At 36.8% G+C, this 16,239-nt stretch overlaps 1 protein-coding gene across 2 annotated transcripts in view; it reads left to right on the plus strand.

The window, feature by feature from the left end:
- BRD7 (bromodomain containing 7) overlaps positions 1–16,239 on the plus strand; it is a 36,053-nt gene that overhangs the window by 13,171 nt on the left and 6,643 nt on the right. For both annotated transcript variants that reach the window (XM_072750266.1, XM_072750267.1), the window contains exons 3-10: positions 798–927; positions 1,275–1,332; positions 3,855–3,999; positions 7,121–7,231; positions 11,733–11,917; positions 12,935–13,058; positions 13,674–13,749; positions 16,027–16,134. In XM_072750266.1, coding sequence (XP_072606367.1) covers positions 798–927; positions 1,275–1,332; positions 3,855–3,999; positions 7,121–7,231; positions 11,733–11,917; positions 12,935–13,058; positions 13,674–13,749; positions 16,027–16,134 — 937 coding nt within the window. The remainder of the gene's footprint in view (positions 1–797; positions 928–1,274; positions 1,333–3,854; positions 4,000–7,120; positions 7,232–11,732; positions 11,918–12,934; positions 13,059–13,673; positions 13,750–16,026; positions 16,135–16,239) is intronic.

The following is a 16,239-nucleotide window of genomic DNA, read 5'->3' on the forward strand; positions in this document are numbered from 1 at the left end:
TTTTTGTACATGATACGAGGTAGAGATATAATTCTACTTTCTTTTTCATACAGATAACCAGTTGTTCTAGCACTGTCCCTTTGTCATCGATTTATAATGCCACCTCTGATATAACAAGACTTTCAATGTGCACGAGTCTTTCTGGATTCTGTGATCTATTCTGTTGATCTGATTGTCTCTGTGTTGGATCCACATTGTCTTAATTATTATGACTATATACAAATACTATCTGATCAGACACATTGTGATTTTTTTCAAAACTGGATTATTCTTGATGATTCTTCAAGATACATTATGTGGTTGGCTTGTCAAATTTCATGAAAAATTCTGTCTTACAATTTTCACTGAAATTACATTTTACTTATAGATTCTATATTTGGGAGAGAATTGTCTTTCAATTCATGAACATGGTATATCTCCTTTATTCTAGTTTTCCACAGTGACCTTTCGATAATGTTTCATAATTTTTCCTAAAGGGTGTTGGGCATATTTAATTAGATTTATTCCTAGGTATATTATCTTGCTTTTGTGAATGTATCGTTTTTCTAATTGGTTTATTTCTGAGATAACAGAAGCACTACTTCTCCCTCTTCCTCCCCCCACTCTTTATGAACTGTTATTCTCTCCTTTTCCAGTAGAGGGCAGTAAAATACATTAAGATTCCATTATTAAGAATCTATTTTCTTCTGAGTGAGGTGTTTTTTGATTTGGGGGTTTTTTCAATGAAATGAGTATTATTTGTTTTAAAGGTTTTAATTCTGAAGTATTTCTAAATTATTTCTCTTTGTTCCATTTAGGAGGATAAAAAGAAGCGAGATCGGGACCGTGTGGAGAATGAGGCAGAAAAAGACCTCCAGTGCCCGGCTCCTGTAAGATTAGACTTGCCTCCTGAGAAGCCTCTCACAAGCTCTTTAGCCAAACAAGAAGGTCGGAATAATTCTGAATTAACTTCCCTGAATAAGGAGGCTGAAATTATTTTAAGGGTATTGTAGCCAAGGAAAGCGGGTTTTTAGCTTTTAAGTTAAATTTTAAAAGCTATTTAATTGAAATTTTTTTGGTTTTCTTTTTTCTGTCACTGCAAAAGAGCTTTAAATTAGCATCAGTTTTGAGATGATATTTTCAAACTTCAGTATATTTGTAAGAGAAATGAAATTTCTGTATGAGATATTTAATGATGTGTATGAGGTAACTCCTATAGAAAGAAAATAAACTAAACAATAACTTTCTAGAATCTTCCTTTTAAAAACACTCTTTCCCTTTCTCCTTTGCTTTAGAAGTAGAACAGACACCTCTTCAAGAAGCTTTGAATCAACTGATGAGACAATTACAGAGGTAAATGTTTTTTCCAACATTTTTATAACTTGGAAATTAAAATGGGAAATATAGGATCCAAACCACTTCTCTATTTTTGATTATTTAAAGCCACATTTTGTGGCCTAAATCCAAATGTACTTGATTTTAAAGTGGATGATAAATATTTTGCCTGGCAATAGAAAGTACTTTAAGAAGCTGACTTTTAAATGTTCTCTTTTGGTTTGTTTTAACTGGCAACTTGAAGAGTGTTACATAATACTCTTAATGGCAAATTTCTCTTTAAAGTAATTTCTGGTGTTAAATCTTTAAACCAGGGATAAACAATATAGATATTTTCACTTTGCTAATAGGTGAAAATACTTTCTATATATCTGTTCTTGTATATCTGCTTATTGTCTGTGAATATTTGTTAAGAATTAAGTCTGGGAGAAGAAACAAAGTAAATAGGATTTGTGGCCCTCTCTTACATGTATTATTTTGTTCTAAAAATTACAGTATCTAGATTAAACCAATGTTAAGTTCATAAAAGGGGAAAGAATAACTCCATCTTTATTAAAATACTTAGTTTTGATGGCTGTCTCTACTCAGAATTTGAATTTTTTAGCTCAAAGACATATTATTTGCAAAGGATTCATGGGTGGAGGGCATGCATTCTTATGTGAACTTTCTTCTCGCTGGGTTGTCCTGTGTCAACCCAAGAACACATTACAAATCATTTTTGTAAGTTAAAGCCTCTTGTACTCTCTGTATTCAGCACCTATTCAGCTTTGCAGTTAAGATGAGAAGTTAGTGGCCTCCCTCCCTTTTTGGTGTCACAGGATAATTGAAAAAATTACATCTCATGTCTTTGCACCTAAGTAAGTCATTCATTATTTATCCCCAAATATGAACAAGTAAGCAGCAAGAATTCCGACTCTATTAGAATGTGTGACTATAGAGTGTTTTGGCTCCTTTGAAGTTTTATTTTTTGTAACATAAGACCAGGGTATAGCTTAATGATGTGAACTTAAAAGAGATCCACTTAACAGGGTCTTTCTTAGTCCAAAGATATTGACATTTCTCAGAATGTTTTGGGAATTAGAACCCAGAGCCACATTTTTTTTAATGGTCTTTAGTGATTCATCATCCTTGAAGCTTAGCGCAAATGCTGATAAACTGTGTAGTTGATTAGGGCTCTGTTAAAGTGACTGATCCTGTGGGGGGTATAGATAATTTGCTCTGAAGAGGTCCTCTAGAGATGATCAGTGTTGTTATTCATAGTAACTACTATGGACAGACTGGGTAATTTTGCTTATTCTTTATTTTCTAGTCTCACCACCTAGGCATCCTGCTAAGAAAGAACAAGTAGCTGAGTTTAGATTCCAACTCTATCTTCTATCAGATTTATGACCTAGAACAAAAGATTTGACCTCTCAGCCCCAGGTCCCTCATCTCTAAGTGAGGCTACCACCACTTTGATGGCTTTTGTAAGGATTAGATATAAAATACATCGGTACCTGCCATTGGGCCTGCATGTGGTAAATACATTTTAAAAGTTGCTCCTATTACTGTTTTTTTAAACCATTTTTATTGGTATGATTATTTGGAGTAAGAAAAGTTGGGATGCCTGGGTGGTTAACTGGTTCAGCGTGTGCCTTTGGCTCAGGTCGTGATCCCAGAGTTCTGGGATCGAGCTTCTCTCTCTCCCTATCTCTCTGTGTCTCTCATGAATGAATAAATAAAATATTTTAAAGAAAGAAACTTTGGTATGCCAGATTTCCAGAGGAAAAAATTAATCTAATGACCTAATCCTATAGAGCAGTGGTTCTCAACCCTGTCAGTACTGGAATTATTGATGCCAAATACTCCAATGCCAGTACTCAACCCTACAAGTACCAGTGCCTGGACAAACCCTCCTTCCCAAGAGAATCCTGCTCTCCCCACAACTGGGATTTTTTTAAAGCTCCTCTCTGGATTCTCATGCACAGCCAGAATTGAGAGTGCTACAATAGAAGCACTGGTTCATAAGTTTGGGCCTCGTATGAGGACCTTCTTAATGCCAGGTTTTTGCGGACTCCACTATACACACTAGAAGTCAGATCCACTAATTAAGAAAATATAGATACTCACAAAGATGTAATAATTTTGTGGCCCACCAATAGTACATGCTTACAGTTACAAATCAGTATGGAAGATTGCAAATGTGCACTTATAGTTATTTTGTCTTCTCCCCTATGGTTGATAAAAATACACAGTGCTTATCCTCCAGAGGACAAGGCATTGGTCAGTCTTAGATCTTTTATTTTGTTGCATTTTTCTCTATGTAGTGCTAATAATAAAGATTTTAAAAGATTCTCTGTCTTAAGAGTACAACTAGTATGTAAAAGATCTTAACCTTGTTATTAGTTATGAGTTTTTAAAATCATTCCTTCAATTTGCAGTGAAGAGCATGTTAGCATACTACAAATTCTTTCCACACTGAAAGGTTTCCTCTGACTTCTGCTCCTGACCAGTAGATTTGTTTGTGTAGAAATAAAATTACATTTTTCATATCTTCACAGAAAAGACCCAAGTGCTTTCTTTTCATTTCCTGTGACTGATTTTATTGCTCCTGGCTACTCCATGATCATTAAGCATCCAATGGATTTTAGTACCATGAAAGAAAAGATTAAGAACAATGATTACCAGTCCATAGAAGAACTAAAGGTAACCAGAGTTATGTTGTGATTGGAAAATAGACTGACCTGTAATAGAAAGTAACATATCTATTCAATTGAGGGTAGAACTCTTGGATACTCTGTATACACAATCTTAGTAGAAATCTTCATGTCTGTCTAATATTAGGAAACTTTCTCATTGGCCTCTTAATTGGCAGGGAATTAAGTTTATTTTAAATCCAGAATGTTCGTATTTTCCTATGTGAGAAAACATTTTATTTTATTTTTTTTGTTTGTTTGTGAGAAAACATTTTTGAGCTCGGTGACAGAAAACCAGAAATACTAAGCCATCTGCTATCTTTTATTATTTTGGGGCATTTTAGAAAATTTTTGAATTTCATATATTCTACGATATACATTCTCAGCCTTTAAAATGAAAAAAATGTCTGATTTTTAATTTCAGACTAATACATATAAAATTGATACTTACATGAAAGTTGTAGCAGTAGTTTCTTTTTCTGTTCCTAGACAACTAAAGTGTAGCGTGTCTCTCTAGGAGAGGATAAGTTGGCTTGTCCAGAAATAGTAAACAGAAGTTTAATTACATGTTCTAGTTTGATGAAAGTCAGTTGCTTCCTGAACTCAATTTGACTATATTTGTTGAGCATATTTTCTTCAAAAGAGAAGAAAGAAATTAAAAACTTAAAAGTGAGGAAACCATAAGGCATAAGAGGATGATGTATGTGCCTGATGTTACCATGGAAGTTTCTCCATCTTTAAGTAGTTGTGCTATATGTTGATTTCAGCAGAGTACTTTTCATTTTGAGGAAGGAAAGGAATCATGTGTCTTTTAAAATTTTCTCTGTATCAAACTGCCCAAACTTAACTGGTTTAGATAATACTTGTTTTGCCTTTATTTTTTCTGCATCAACACTAGTATTCACCTGACCTATGTAAGTACTAGATCCTAATCAGTTACAGATTATCTTTTTACCTTTTTTTAAATCCGTGTTTATCGATCAGTTGAAATTTATGAATAAATCCAGCATTTAATTCTATCTTTATTATCTATTTGACTGCATAGATGACATTCTACTTACTCTGAAAAACCTGAATTACAATCTCTTGTATTCAGAGAAATGGAAACTTTCCCAACTTCTCATCTGGTGAAAATTAGGCTAGAAAAATTTATTTCAGCATATTTCTGACCTTCTTATTGCTTAATGGAAAAAAAAATTTCGCAGGTTTTTTGTTGTGTTTTTTTTTTTTGTGAATAGTTTTCCTCTGATCTTTCTCTTATGATGAAAGAGTAGAAATGTGCTCCCTAAGTGTTTTTGCACAAATGATTATTAAGATTTGTTGTATTTGAAATAAACTAATACTTCAACTTTTGGGGTTTTCAACATTTTCCTTTGGGGGAAAAATCAGTAGCCTGATGTAATATTAATTAGCTTATTAGACTATTCAGGTTTTTTATTATTACTTAAAAAGTATGCAGAAGGACATTTAGCTTCTTGAATAACCAAGTGCCATTACCCCCAAAGTCCAATAAAGCCTAGCACATGACAGTTAAGATTCATGGAATCTACAAATTGCCTTAACAGATCAGATCAGTGGAATAATCCAGTACTTTTGCCAGTTAGAGGCCCAGTGGTCACTTAGTATAAGTAATGGTTATCAGATATTCTCCTTTGCTGGCCTCTATTTCCCACAATTTATATTTAATAATTCTTAATGGAATGGAAGCTTTTCAGAAAATCTGTAGCAGTGGTCCTTAACCTGGGGTCCTCTGGCTGGAAGCCATGAATGATGAGCCTTTAAGGGGATGCTGCTAAAATGACATGAAAAATTCTATGTTCAACTTGGTGTGTGTATATATGCTTGAGGAGTGGATGTATGGTTTTCATCACATTCTGAAAGATCCAAGACTTAGCAAATTCTACTGATTAGAAACTTGGCTAAGGACTAAGGATCCACATGTACTTCATCCACTTTAAGTTTAATACCAACCTTCTTGTGACCCTTGAGTCTGTCTTCTCATATGTTTTCAGATAATACTAAATTTTCCCTTTTTTGTCTATTCTGAGCTGTCATCACTAGTTATTAAACAGGTTTGAATATTTATTACTAGTTATTAAGTAGGTTTTGGATATGGAGGAGGGGGGTTTGTTTATTTAGGGGGATTCTTTTTGAGTTTTTACCATTTTAACTCAGTAAGGCCTTGGCATAATCACTGCCACATTTATACAATGTAAAAAATAACCATGAAACTATGCAGTAGAATTGAGGTCTCCAGCACATGTAGGTACTTTGAAACTTAACCCAAAAGTGCAATTCTGATAATTTGGTTACTCCAGTTACATGTTTCGACTCTTTGAGGCTGTATGGTTTATTTCACGTTGGCATAATTTTCCACCATTCTGCAAATTATGTTTAGCTTATGATAGAATCCAAACACTTAAAATTAGTGTAACTGTTTTAGCGTTTTGGTCAGTTAATTTGAATTTCCTAAAAGATATTTTGATAATTTAGCCCTGTCACAGTTTTCATCAAGATTTGAAATTATTTAATTCATAAATGGAAACTTAAGATGTTTTAAAACTAGGAGTAATATTTTTTAATTACATGAATTCAGTTAAGATTATTCTTAGGGGCAGCTGGGTAGCTCAGTCAGTTGAATGTCCGTCTGACCCTTGATTGTGGCTCAGGTCATGATCCCGGAGATGTAAGATGGAGCCTCACGTCAGGCTGCACACAGGCTCCCTCTCCCCCTCCACCCCCCCGCCCACTCTCACTCTCTATTCTCTCTCTTAAAAAAAAAATTCTAAAATTATTCTGTTAAATAGAAGTATTTTCTTCCAATTTTTTTTGTGTGCGGTAATAGTGGAGAAATCCATTTAAAAATTTCATCTTGGGATCTAAAGGTTAATTATAAAATGTCTGCGGAATTTGAAAAGGAATGTAGCACAGTATTTAAATTAATTTAACAGTACTTGTTAGTCTTAAAACTTAGGAAATTGCTTTAATGTTGTTTAGTAAACTATGAAAAAAAGGTAGGGTTTTCAGTTGGTTTTATGTTTTATTTTTTCAAGGACATGTATGATTTCAGACAGGGACAGGAAGACTGTTTTGTTTTAAATGCATTTTTCTCCTTAATAATCTCTCTGCAGGATAACTTCAAACTAATGTGTACTAATGCTATGATTTACAACAAACCCGAGACGATTTATTATAAAGCTGCAAAGAAGCTATTACACTCAGGGATGAAAATTCTTAGCCAGGTAAAGGAAATTCTTTGTCATAAATAATAACTATTATAAAATCTATATGCCTCTGTTTTTTGGTTAGAGTGATGGAGATCTGTACAGTCCTAGTTTTATAGGCAGATTATATTAAAGTAGGGCATATTACATGAAAAAAGTTTTCATATAAAAATTAAAGCAGGAAATTCTCATTTGGAATTGATACAAATAAATATTGGCATTCACTACTAATTATTTATTTAAAAGTTGTTGAATTGGTAGTCACCAGATAGATATATATTTGCTGTGAAAGAAACATTACCCTGAATTCCAGGATAAGGTTGATGATTAGGTGAATTATGAGGCCTGTTAGGAGGAAAGCTCTCTACTTCCTTTGAGGGATGGAATCTGATGTTGTGGTGAAGCACAGGAACTCCTTCCAGTACAAAGAAAGAAAATTTTGGTGAGCAGTAAGTAACCTGCTCATTGACACCTCCCCACTGTCCACCAGAACTAGTACCATAGTAAGGTGACTGAGGTGGGAGGGACACGTGCAGAGACACCCAGACACTTCATCATCAAACTTCATGAGAGAGCACAGATGTGATAGTTTATTTAAAAGAGAACTAGTTTAGTGGCAGGAAAGGATACGTGCCATCTCAAAGCGACGGCTGATAAAAGGCCTGGAGGGGCAGTGGGATTGAGAAGCTTGCTGTGCACCTGCTGGCAGGAAAGCAGAGCTCACAAGATAAGTCGTGTCTTTTGAGGTTTTACTCATAGCTCTGAGTAGGATGGGAAATTAACTGAGTGAGATGATCCCTGGCATCTTACCATGGCAGGAAGTCGGAGTTCGAGTTTTAACTCTTTGCTCTAACTTTTGGACCTCAGGCAAGACATGAACCAATCTGGCCTTTGGTCTTCTCCAGTGTGGAAAAGAAGGTTTAAAGTGTGGTCTCCCAAGATAATTGCTAGCATTAAGGTGCCGACTCTCAGTAAGAGAGTAGGCAGGAGAATATGAAAAAGAGCAAGGCAGGAGAGGGATTTTACGAAGAAAAGACAAGTGAGTATAAGAATAAGAAAAATCAGAATGAAGAGCTTGGGCTCAGACTCAGGAGTTACAGGAGAGCAGGAATGAGTCCTGTGTGGATGCACATGGCTTTCCACTTGTTACAGTGGCCATCTGTATCACAGTTTTACATTTAAAGAATTGGTGTGCAGATGTCTGAGTGTGTGCTTGGCTCTAAACGATTCTCAGATCCATTTAACTGGAGAAAGAAAAACATTTGGATTGATGATTATTCTTGCACTCCTAATATTCAGGCAGCATCCGTTCCCACCCTTTCCTACAGACTTAAGAAACTGTAATGTAAGCCAGTTACCCATCTTTGGCAAAATCTACAAAGGAAAGGGGACTATAAAGTGTTTATCCCACTCTTTGCAGGAAGACTCAGAATGCAGAACCAAGCCATATTCCAGGCTTAAAAATCTGCAGATGCTTGTTACTACATTTGAAATAAAAGAGCATCCTGCAAAATGCAGTCTTTAGTCACTCCAAAATACGTACATTGGATTTTTAGGAGAGAATTGAATTTGCCATATCTCAAGTAAATTTATCAACTTTGATTTACCATTATTTTCTTTTCTTCAGATAATGTAGTTATTATAACATGCAAAAGATTCCAGTATCTCTTGAATTTTACTGGGGGTGGGATGGCTGGAAGCACAGAAAATAAACTTTCTTCTCCACTTTCCCTTTTCTCTCTCTGTTGTCTTCCTTTTTTTCAGATCTCTTCCTGTTGAGGAGCCCTACCCATCCTGTGTTATAGCTTCCTGTTGACTGTTCTCTCCACCCTAAATGGGAGGGATCCTTACAACAGTGATTTTTAAACGTTTAAATTTAGACCGTCTGAGTTAATTCTTCTAATAGCAGTGCTCCCAAGAGAGCCCAGCACACCCTTCCATGAACGGTGTCTTTTAAACGATCATTGGTTTTGAGCGTTCATTGTAAAGATTGTGGAGCAGTCATGTATGATTTTTTTCATTTACACACAAATATTGACTATTAGTAGACATTTTTATAAACCACGGACGTAGTTGAATAACTTTTTTTGATCTCTGAGATAAATTCTAGAACGCTGCATTATACTACAAACAAAGTAATACAAACTACTGTTGGCAGCATAGTGGCCTTAGAATCCAGGCTTAAGTCCTGGCTGTGCCCTCGAGACGCTAAGTGACCTTAGGCAGGCCTACTTAGGCGGCCTCAGTAGTCCTTACCTGATGGAGCCAGGCAGCCATGCCCAATGTGTGCGTAAGCACATGAGCGTTAGCTGTGGCAAAGAGTTAAACCCTTTCAATCATTTAATACTGTAAAGCTGAGGACTGATAAGTAGTATGCTAATTTGAAAACATCTTAATTAAAAAAAAAAAAAAAAGACTTTCAAAGTAAAATAAAACTCAGCTTTTTCCAATGATTCGTGTTGAAATTTAGAGAATTTCTCTAGTTCTTTTAATTTTGTGTGTGTTATTTTTTTTTAAATTCCAAGATGTTTTTAATGTGAGTTCTGCTTTATGAGATTCCAGAGTGGAAATAAGAAGATAACTGAGAACTTCATGACCTAACCCCATTCACTTAACACCATTTATTGAGTACTTCCAGTGTGCCAGCCTCTGATTTAGGTACTAGAGATAGAGATAAGGCAGTGAATTACCCAAGTGACGTACATAAGGGAAAACACAAATGGCCAATAAAAAGTTCCAGAGATAATTATACTCCCTAATATTTTTTGAGTATATATTAAAATAAGACATGTTTCTTAAAAATCAGATTGGCAAATTCTTTTGACTATTTTTCAGCTTGGTAATGATTCAGAGACACTTTCAAACACTAATATATACATTGATAAAACTTCTGGAGAGCAGTTTGGTAGTAAATACCAAGAGCCTGATGACCTAGTGTTTCCACTTCCAGGAATTTTCTTTTAAAATATAGTTAACATACAGGGCAGCCCAGTTTAGCGCTGCCTTCAGCCCAGGGTGTGATCCTGGAAACCCAGGATCAAGTCCCACATCAAGCTCCCTGCATAGAGCCTGCTTCTGCCTCTACCTCTACCTGTGTCTCTGCATATCTCTCTCTCTCTCTCTCTCTCTCTCTGTCTCTCATGGATAAATAAATAATTTTAAAAATAACAAAAGTAAATAAAATATAGTTAACATACAGTACCATTTCTGGGAATTTATCCTAAAGAAGTTCTTGGAGAGATTTATTTACAGGGATGTTCATGAGACTTTTGTTTATGATAGTGGAAACTTGGAAATAATCTAAATGTCCTATAGCAGGATATTAATTAGACCATAGTACATAGGATAAAATACTATACACTTTAAAAACACTTTGAAGAGTATTTAAATGATGTGGAGGGGAAATTATTGTAATTTATTAAAGAAAAATCCCAAATATTCAGTGTAATTCTAATTTGCTAATAATATGTGTAATGCTTAGAGAAATACTGACATAATGATAAATTCACAAGGTTTATATTTTCCCCTCTACTCAAACCATTGTTGCAATGAAATATATCACTTGGATGATTGGAAGACTACCTTAAAATAAAAGTTCAATAAAAATAGTAGGTCCATGTTCTGGAGGCTCTCATAGTCTGCCCTACTAATACAGAAGAGTATGATGAGACAGGGCCCCTGATAAGACCTCAGAGTTCTGTGACCTTGGGTGAGGCATTTAGCATTTCTGGGCTATGCTCTTATTTGAATCACCTCTGGTCCTTTCCAGTTCTCAGTTTCTGTTTTTCTGCAAGTCTTCCCTGGCGTTGCCATGCAGCCCTAAGGAGACTGCACTCCATATTTTATCCAGTGACAGTGCTTAGAGTTAAAAGTCAAAGTAGTCGCCAGAAACAAATGTGCCTCCAGAAACCTCATGCTCTTAACCACAAAGAAAATTTCACAGCATGTCAATGCAATGGAAAATTAAGTACATGTTTCACAAAATAGAAACAAGACTTCTTTGGTAAGAAGAACATTATGCTTTCTGGGAAAGAAACCATGCTAGCAACGTTTTACTCTCCTTGAAGCATGTTGTTTTCACACAGAGAAAAATGCCAGTCTTCAGTAGTTATCCTAGGATACCAGAGAATAAGGGTATTTACATGTTCATGTCCTCTAGCTTTTGAAATCCCTGATAATTCTTAAATTTCAAAAGATAAGCTATTCTGTTAAATATAAAATTTTAGCATGCTATTAAACTAAATTCTCCTAGTATTCATGCTTTCTCTTCTATAAAAAACTTTCAGTGTTGTAGTCAACTTATAAAGCATTTTCTTACATCAGAAATTAAATTATCTGAAATGAGGGAATAGACTATATTGTCCTGATCCCCAAACATACTCTCTTGGTATAATTACATTTAATTGCCTTTCTTCCCTAGTTAATGACAATAAGTTCAAACTCACATTGTGAGAAAGAAATGCATCACTTTAAAAATTAATGACAAATATACAATGAGAATATTCTTGAATATTTTTAGGAGAGAATTCAGAGCCTGAAGCAGAGCATAGAATTCATGGCAGACTTGCAAAAAAGTCGAAAGCAGAAAGATAGAACAGACATCTCGCAGAGTGGAGAGGACAGTGGCTGCTGGCCGAGAGAGAGGGAAGACTCTGGAGATACCGAAGCACAAGCCTTCAAGAGTCCCAATAAAGAAAACAAAAAGTAAAGAAGCTTTGGAATATTAAAGTTAAGCTATCTTTCTCAGACCAGTAAGAAGGGAAAAATACTGGTTCGGTGCCTACCCTGGGAAGACCAAGTCGAGGTCTACCCGTGGTTGTTTGGTTTTTGGCATGAAAGTCCATTTTGGTGATGTGATCCCTGTCTTATACAACGCACCTCTTGGAATTGTCTAAACGTAGTTCAGAAAACAGTTCTGAATATGTATACTTATGAAAGTAGTTTTAAAACCAGTACATTACCTTTAGGGACTCACTGTCAGTGAATTTATTGAAACAGAATTCTCTATTGAAGAAAAAAAAAATCTGCGTTCGTTAACTTCATTCCATAAAGGGGTTGAGACAATAAATGCAACCCACACATTGTGGAAGCTACTTCTTAAACAAATGGGCTGTTGTTACTGAGGTGTGCGCATGTTTTCCACCAGACATCATCACCTGGGAGGAGCAATAACTCAGCCCTGGTCCTCCCAGGCAGCTAGCACGGCTGGACCCAGTTGTGTACACCCGCTGACCCCACTGACTGGCAGCCCTGGTGCCCCATACCTCACTGTCAACTCCGGAAGAGGGTTCTAGTTAACAGTCTGGGATTTCTGCTGGTATAAGACAACGCAAGTTTCTGACATACTTGTATTCTGTTTCTAAGATTTGTACAATTTAAATGTATTTCATTTTAAATTTTAAAATCAGATTTTAAGAATAAAATTATGTCCCTCTCCATTCAAAATATGTTTGAGGTAGAATCCATTAGTGTGACTGTATTGAGAAAAATGTTCAAGACAGGTGGTGCTGGACACACAAAGGAGGGAACTAACCAGAGTGTTGGGTTTGCCTTACTGTTGTGTGTGTTCTGGGGCCTTCTGGGCCACTGAGGAACAAAGCTGTAATTGGTGACTGTTGTGCAAATGCCTCCAGTCGAGTTGTGCTCCTATTTGGAACTCATTTTAATGTTTTCATCTTATCTTTTTTTTTTTTTTTACTTAGTATTAATGTGTGTTTTCAGGAAAGATAAAGATCTGCTTGAAGATAAATGTAAGAGCAATAATTTAGAAAGAGAGCAGGAGCAGATTGACCGAATTGTTAAGGAATCCGGAGGAAAGCTGACCAGGCGGCTTGTTAACAGCCAGGTGATTGGCCTTTTTCTTTTTACTACCTACTGCCTCATCATCTGAGGCTTGCAATTTTCAGATTACTTGTGCACTTTTAACCCATGTCTGCCATAGAGCGGTTTAGTACAACAACCAGGGAAGGAAATTTTAATAATATATTTGTAAAGTACATGATCTTTTACTATGTTACTGGATTTTAGTTAAGTTAATGTGTTCTAAACTTGGAAAATGAACAATTATACTCTGGTCTCTTGAAATCAGTTTTTAGCACATTGGTTTTAAAACCAGATGGACTAATACATGACTGTCATCAGGTCACTCCTCTCCCCTGGTCTCCAGTATCCTCCCTTTCTAGTAGAGTATGGGCAGAACAGAGAGACCTGAAGGCCCCCACGCAGCTCTTTACCATCCTGAGGTTTCCCTGAGCTTCATTTCTGCAGCCAATTAGACCCAGTGTTTGTGCAGCCAGGTGGGAAAATCAGTGTCTAAATGTAACAACAGCAACTCATAATATCAGTTTGATTACACTTAAGTAAGGCTTTCTGGTGTGAGATATATACATGTATATGTACATGCATATGAATGTGATACGTAAAAATGGCTTATGACATTTGAATACTTTGGGTGTTGCAGTGTGAATTTGAAAGGAGAAAACCAGATGGAACAACAACGCTGGGGCTTCTCCATCCTGTGGATCCCATTGTAGGAGGTAAGCTCAAAGATCAAAATGTACGTGAACTTGCTGTTTGGCAAAGAACGGTAGCCTGGGTGACATTTTAAAACAACAAGCTGGATACTGAGCAATCCAACTGTATTGTCATCCCCAAAGAACTTGGCTAGACATCATGTATTTCGTGCTAAATAGCTGGCCTGGCTTTACCTCAATTTAAAGCAGGTATTATAGAGATCCAATTTTCTTTAAAATACAAAGTCCCTGGAATATCAGACCCACCATTAAAGCCCAAAAATGACACAGTTTCTAGCTCTGGCTCTAAGAGACTGGTAAGTACGCTCAGTTATTTCTGGAGGCATCTCAAAACACTCTTATTATAACATAATAAATTTGACTGGCTTTTTAAAATTTCAGTGAATAAAGTGAATATGTATGCCATATAGTACCTTAATAGTAACAGAATAACATATGCCCGATGACGCGACACATCTTTTCCTCCAGTGGTAGAAAGTTTGTAAAGATTGGCAAGCACTGCTTTAGAACCCCAGTCATATTTTTATTTTCTCAGATGGTATTTTAATAGCAATAGTATAGAGGATAGTTTGAAATTTGCTGGAAGAATAAGAACTTTTTGTCATTCATCGAAGGGGAGACAATCGTGTTGGGATAAGAAAATGTGAGAATGTTATTTTCTAAATACTCATTTTCCTGCTGCTGATAGATCACAGGGATATGGAAATGAATGATGACACTTCAGTTAACAGTCTCTAGTATTCTTCGTTTGCTGCAGGCAAGGCCTGGCTTGGGAGCTGGAGGTGGAGCTAAGTGTATAGTAGGGAACAGAATGGGAGAGATAAGTCCCTTCCCTTTTTGTCTGTAGGGTGGGGAATGGAGGCACAAACGAGCATAATTGTGTAAAGAACTGCAGCTTGTCTGCCATGTTGAGGGCAGCTACGACAGGACATGACAGAAGGGACCAATCTAGTGTTTGGGGGTCAGAGAAGGCTTCCTTCTTCCTAGCAAGATGACGTTTAGATTGGTCCCAAAAAAGTGAGTAAGGGGTTAGGGAATAAGAGTAAGAGACCTTGAAGCATCCTGGAAGATCCTGATGCATTTGAGGGCTACACCAGGGAGCCTCTTGATGTCTTTTAGCATTGCACTCCACTCTTGAAATGCTGGCAGAGTTCCCTCACTTAGAAGAAAAGGAACTGGTGCTGTTTGAAAAAGAAAAAAACAAAAACCCACTTTTTGCTTTTGTGTGGACTTTTTGTAATATAAGTTTATATGGTCTTGGGTCAAAGGAAATGCCACAAGGTTGAGAACTCGATCTTTCTAGTATAGCTATTATGAGAATTTGGTGGTAAGGAGATGCAACTAATGATTTAGGTGACACTTTAAGATCTGCCCTTTTCTTTGTGTCCAGCAGTCTGTGTGCCCTTGCTCTGCTTTTTGGCACATCCAGCTCCTGGAGGCATAGTCAGTGTGGCCCAGGCTGACCTGGCTTCTCACATGACCGCAGCTCCCGAAGAGGCCAGTGTACTGGTCTAAGGTGGAAGCTTTGTCCCTGTTCGCTTCTCAGGTTCGTCTTCCTACCACATTCCAGACTGTTGCTGAGAGAAAAGATATAACTTAAGTGTGCAGTGTTGCTCACAAGTGCTTTCATTTTATCACACTGGTCACCTGTGGCCACAGCCTATAATCCAGGGTGGAGTAACATGCTAATTTTTCCTGAATATATGATGAGTTCTTGTCTTTATAATTTTTATATATTTTTTAACGATTTTATTCATTTATTCATGAGAGAGGCAGAGAGACAGGCAGAGGGAGAAGCAGGCTCCATGCAGGGTCCTGACATGGGACTCGATCCCAGGTCTCCAGGATCACGTCCTGGACTGAAGGCAGCACTAAACCGCTGAGCCACCAGGGCTGCCCGAATTCTTGTCTTTAATCAGGTATTTTTCCTTAGTTTTTACTAACTTTTTCTACTGGTTTACTTCCATCAAAGTAAAGTTCAATTTTTAAATTCTTTTTTTTTTTTTTTTTTTTTTTTTAAAGTGAAATGCAATGTGATTATAAGGAATTCCAGGAAGCAGTAGAGTGTGATGAAAAGGACAAGGTTTTGGTCCTGGCTCCATCCCTCCCTTGCTAAGCTAAGGTTTTCCTATGTGAAAGATGGGTATGGAAGGGCTACCCAGGCCCCTTGACAGAGTCACATAGATGGCACAAAGCAGTGTGGGTGCAGACACCCCGCAGAGCACCCCTCAGCTCCTTACCACATGCCCCTCCCACAGCATGCCCGCCCTTCTGTTTCAGAACCAGGTTACTGCCCTGTGAGACTGGGAATGACAACTGGAAGGCTTCAGTCTGGAGTGAATACTTTGCAGGGGTTCAAGGAAGACAAAAGGAACAAAGTCACTCCAGGTAAGGCTTCTTGTGTTTTTCTCCTCGCTCAAGCAGTTAAGGGGAAAGGAAAGCATGATTACCATTTATTTAACTCTCTTGATGGTATCTTTGCAATGTGAATCA

Source organism: Vulpes vulpes, chromosome 2 (assembly GCF_048418805.1).
Source record: "Vulpes vulpes isolate BD-2025 chromosome 2, VulVul3, whole genome shotgun sequence".
Lineage (NCBI taxonomy): Eukaryota > Metazoa > Chordata > Mammalia > Carnivora > Canidae > Vulpes > Vulpes vulpes.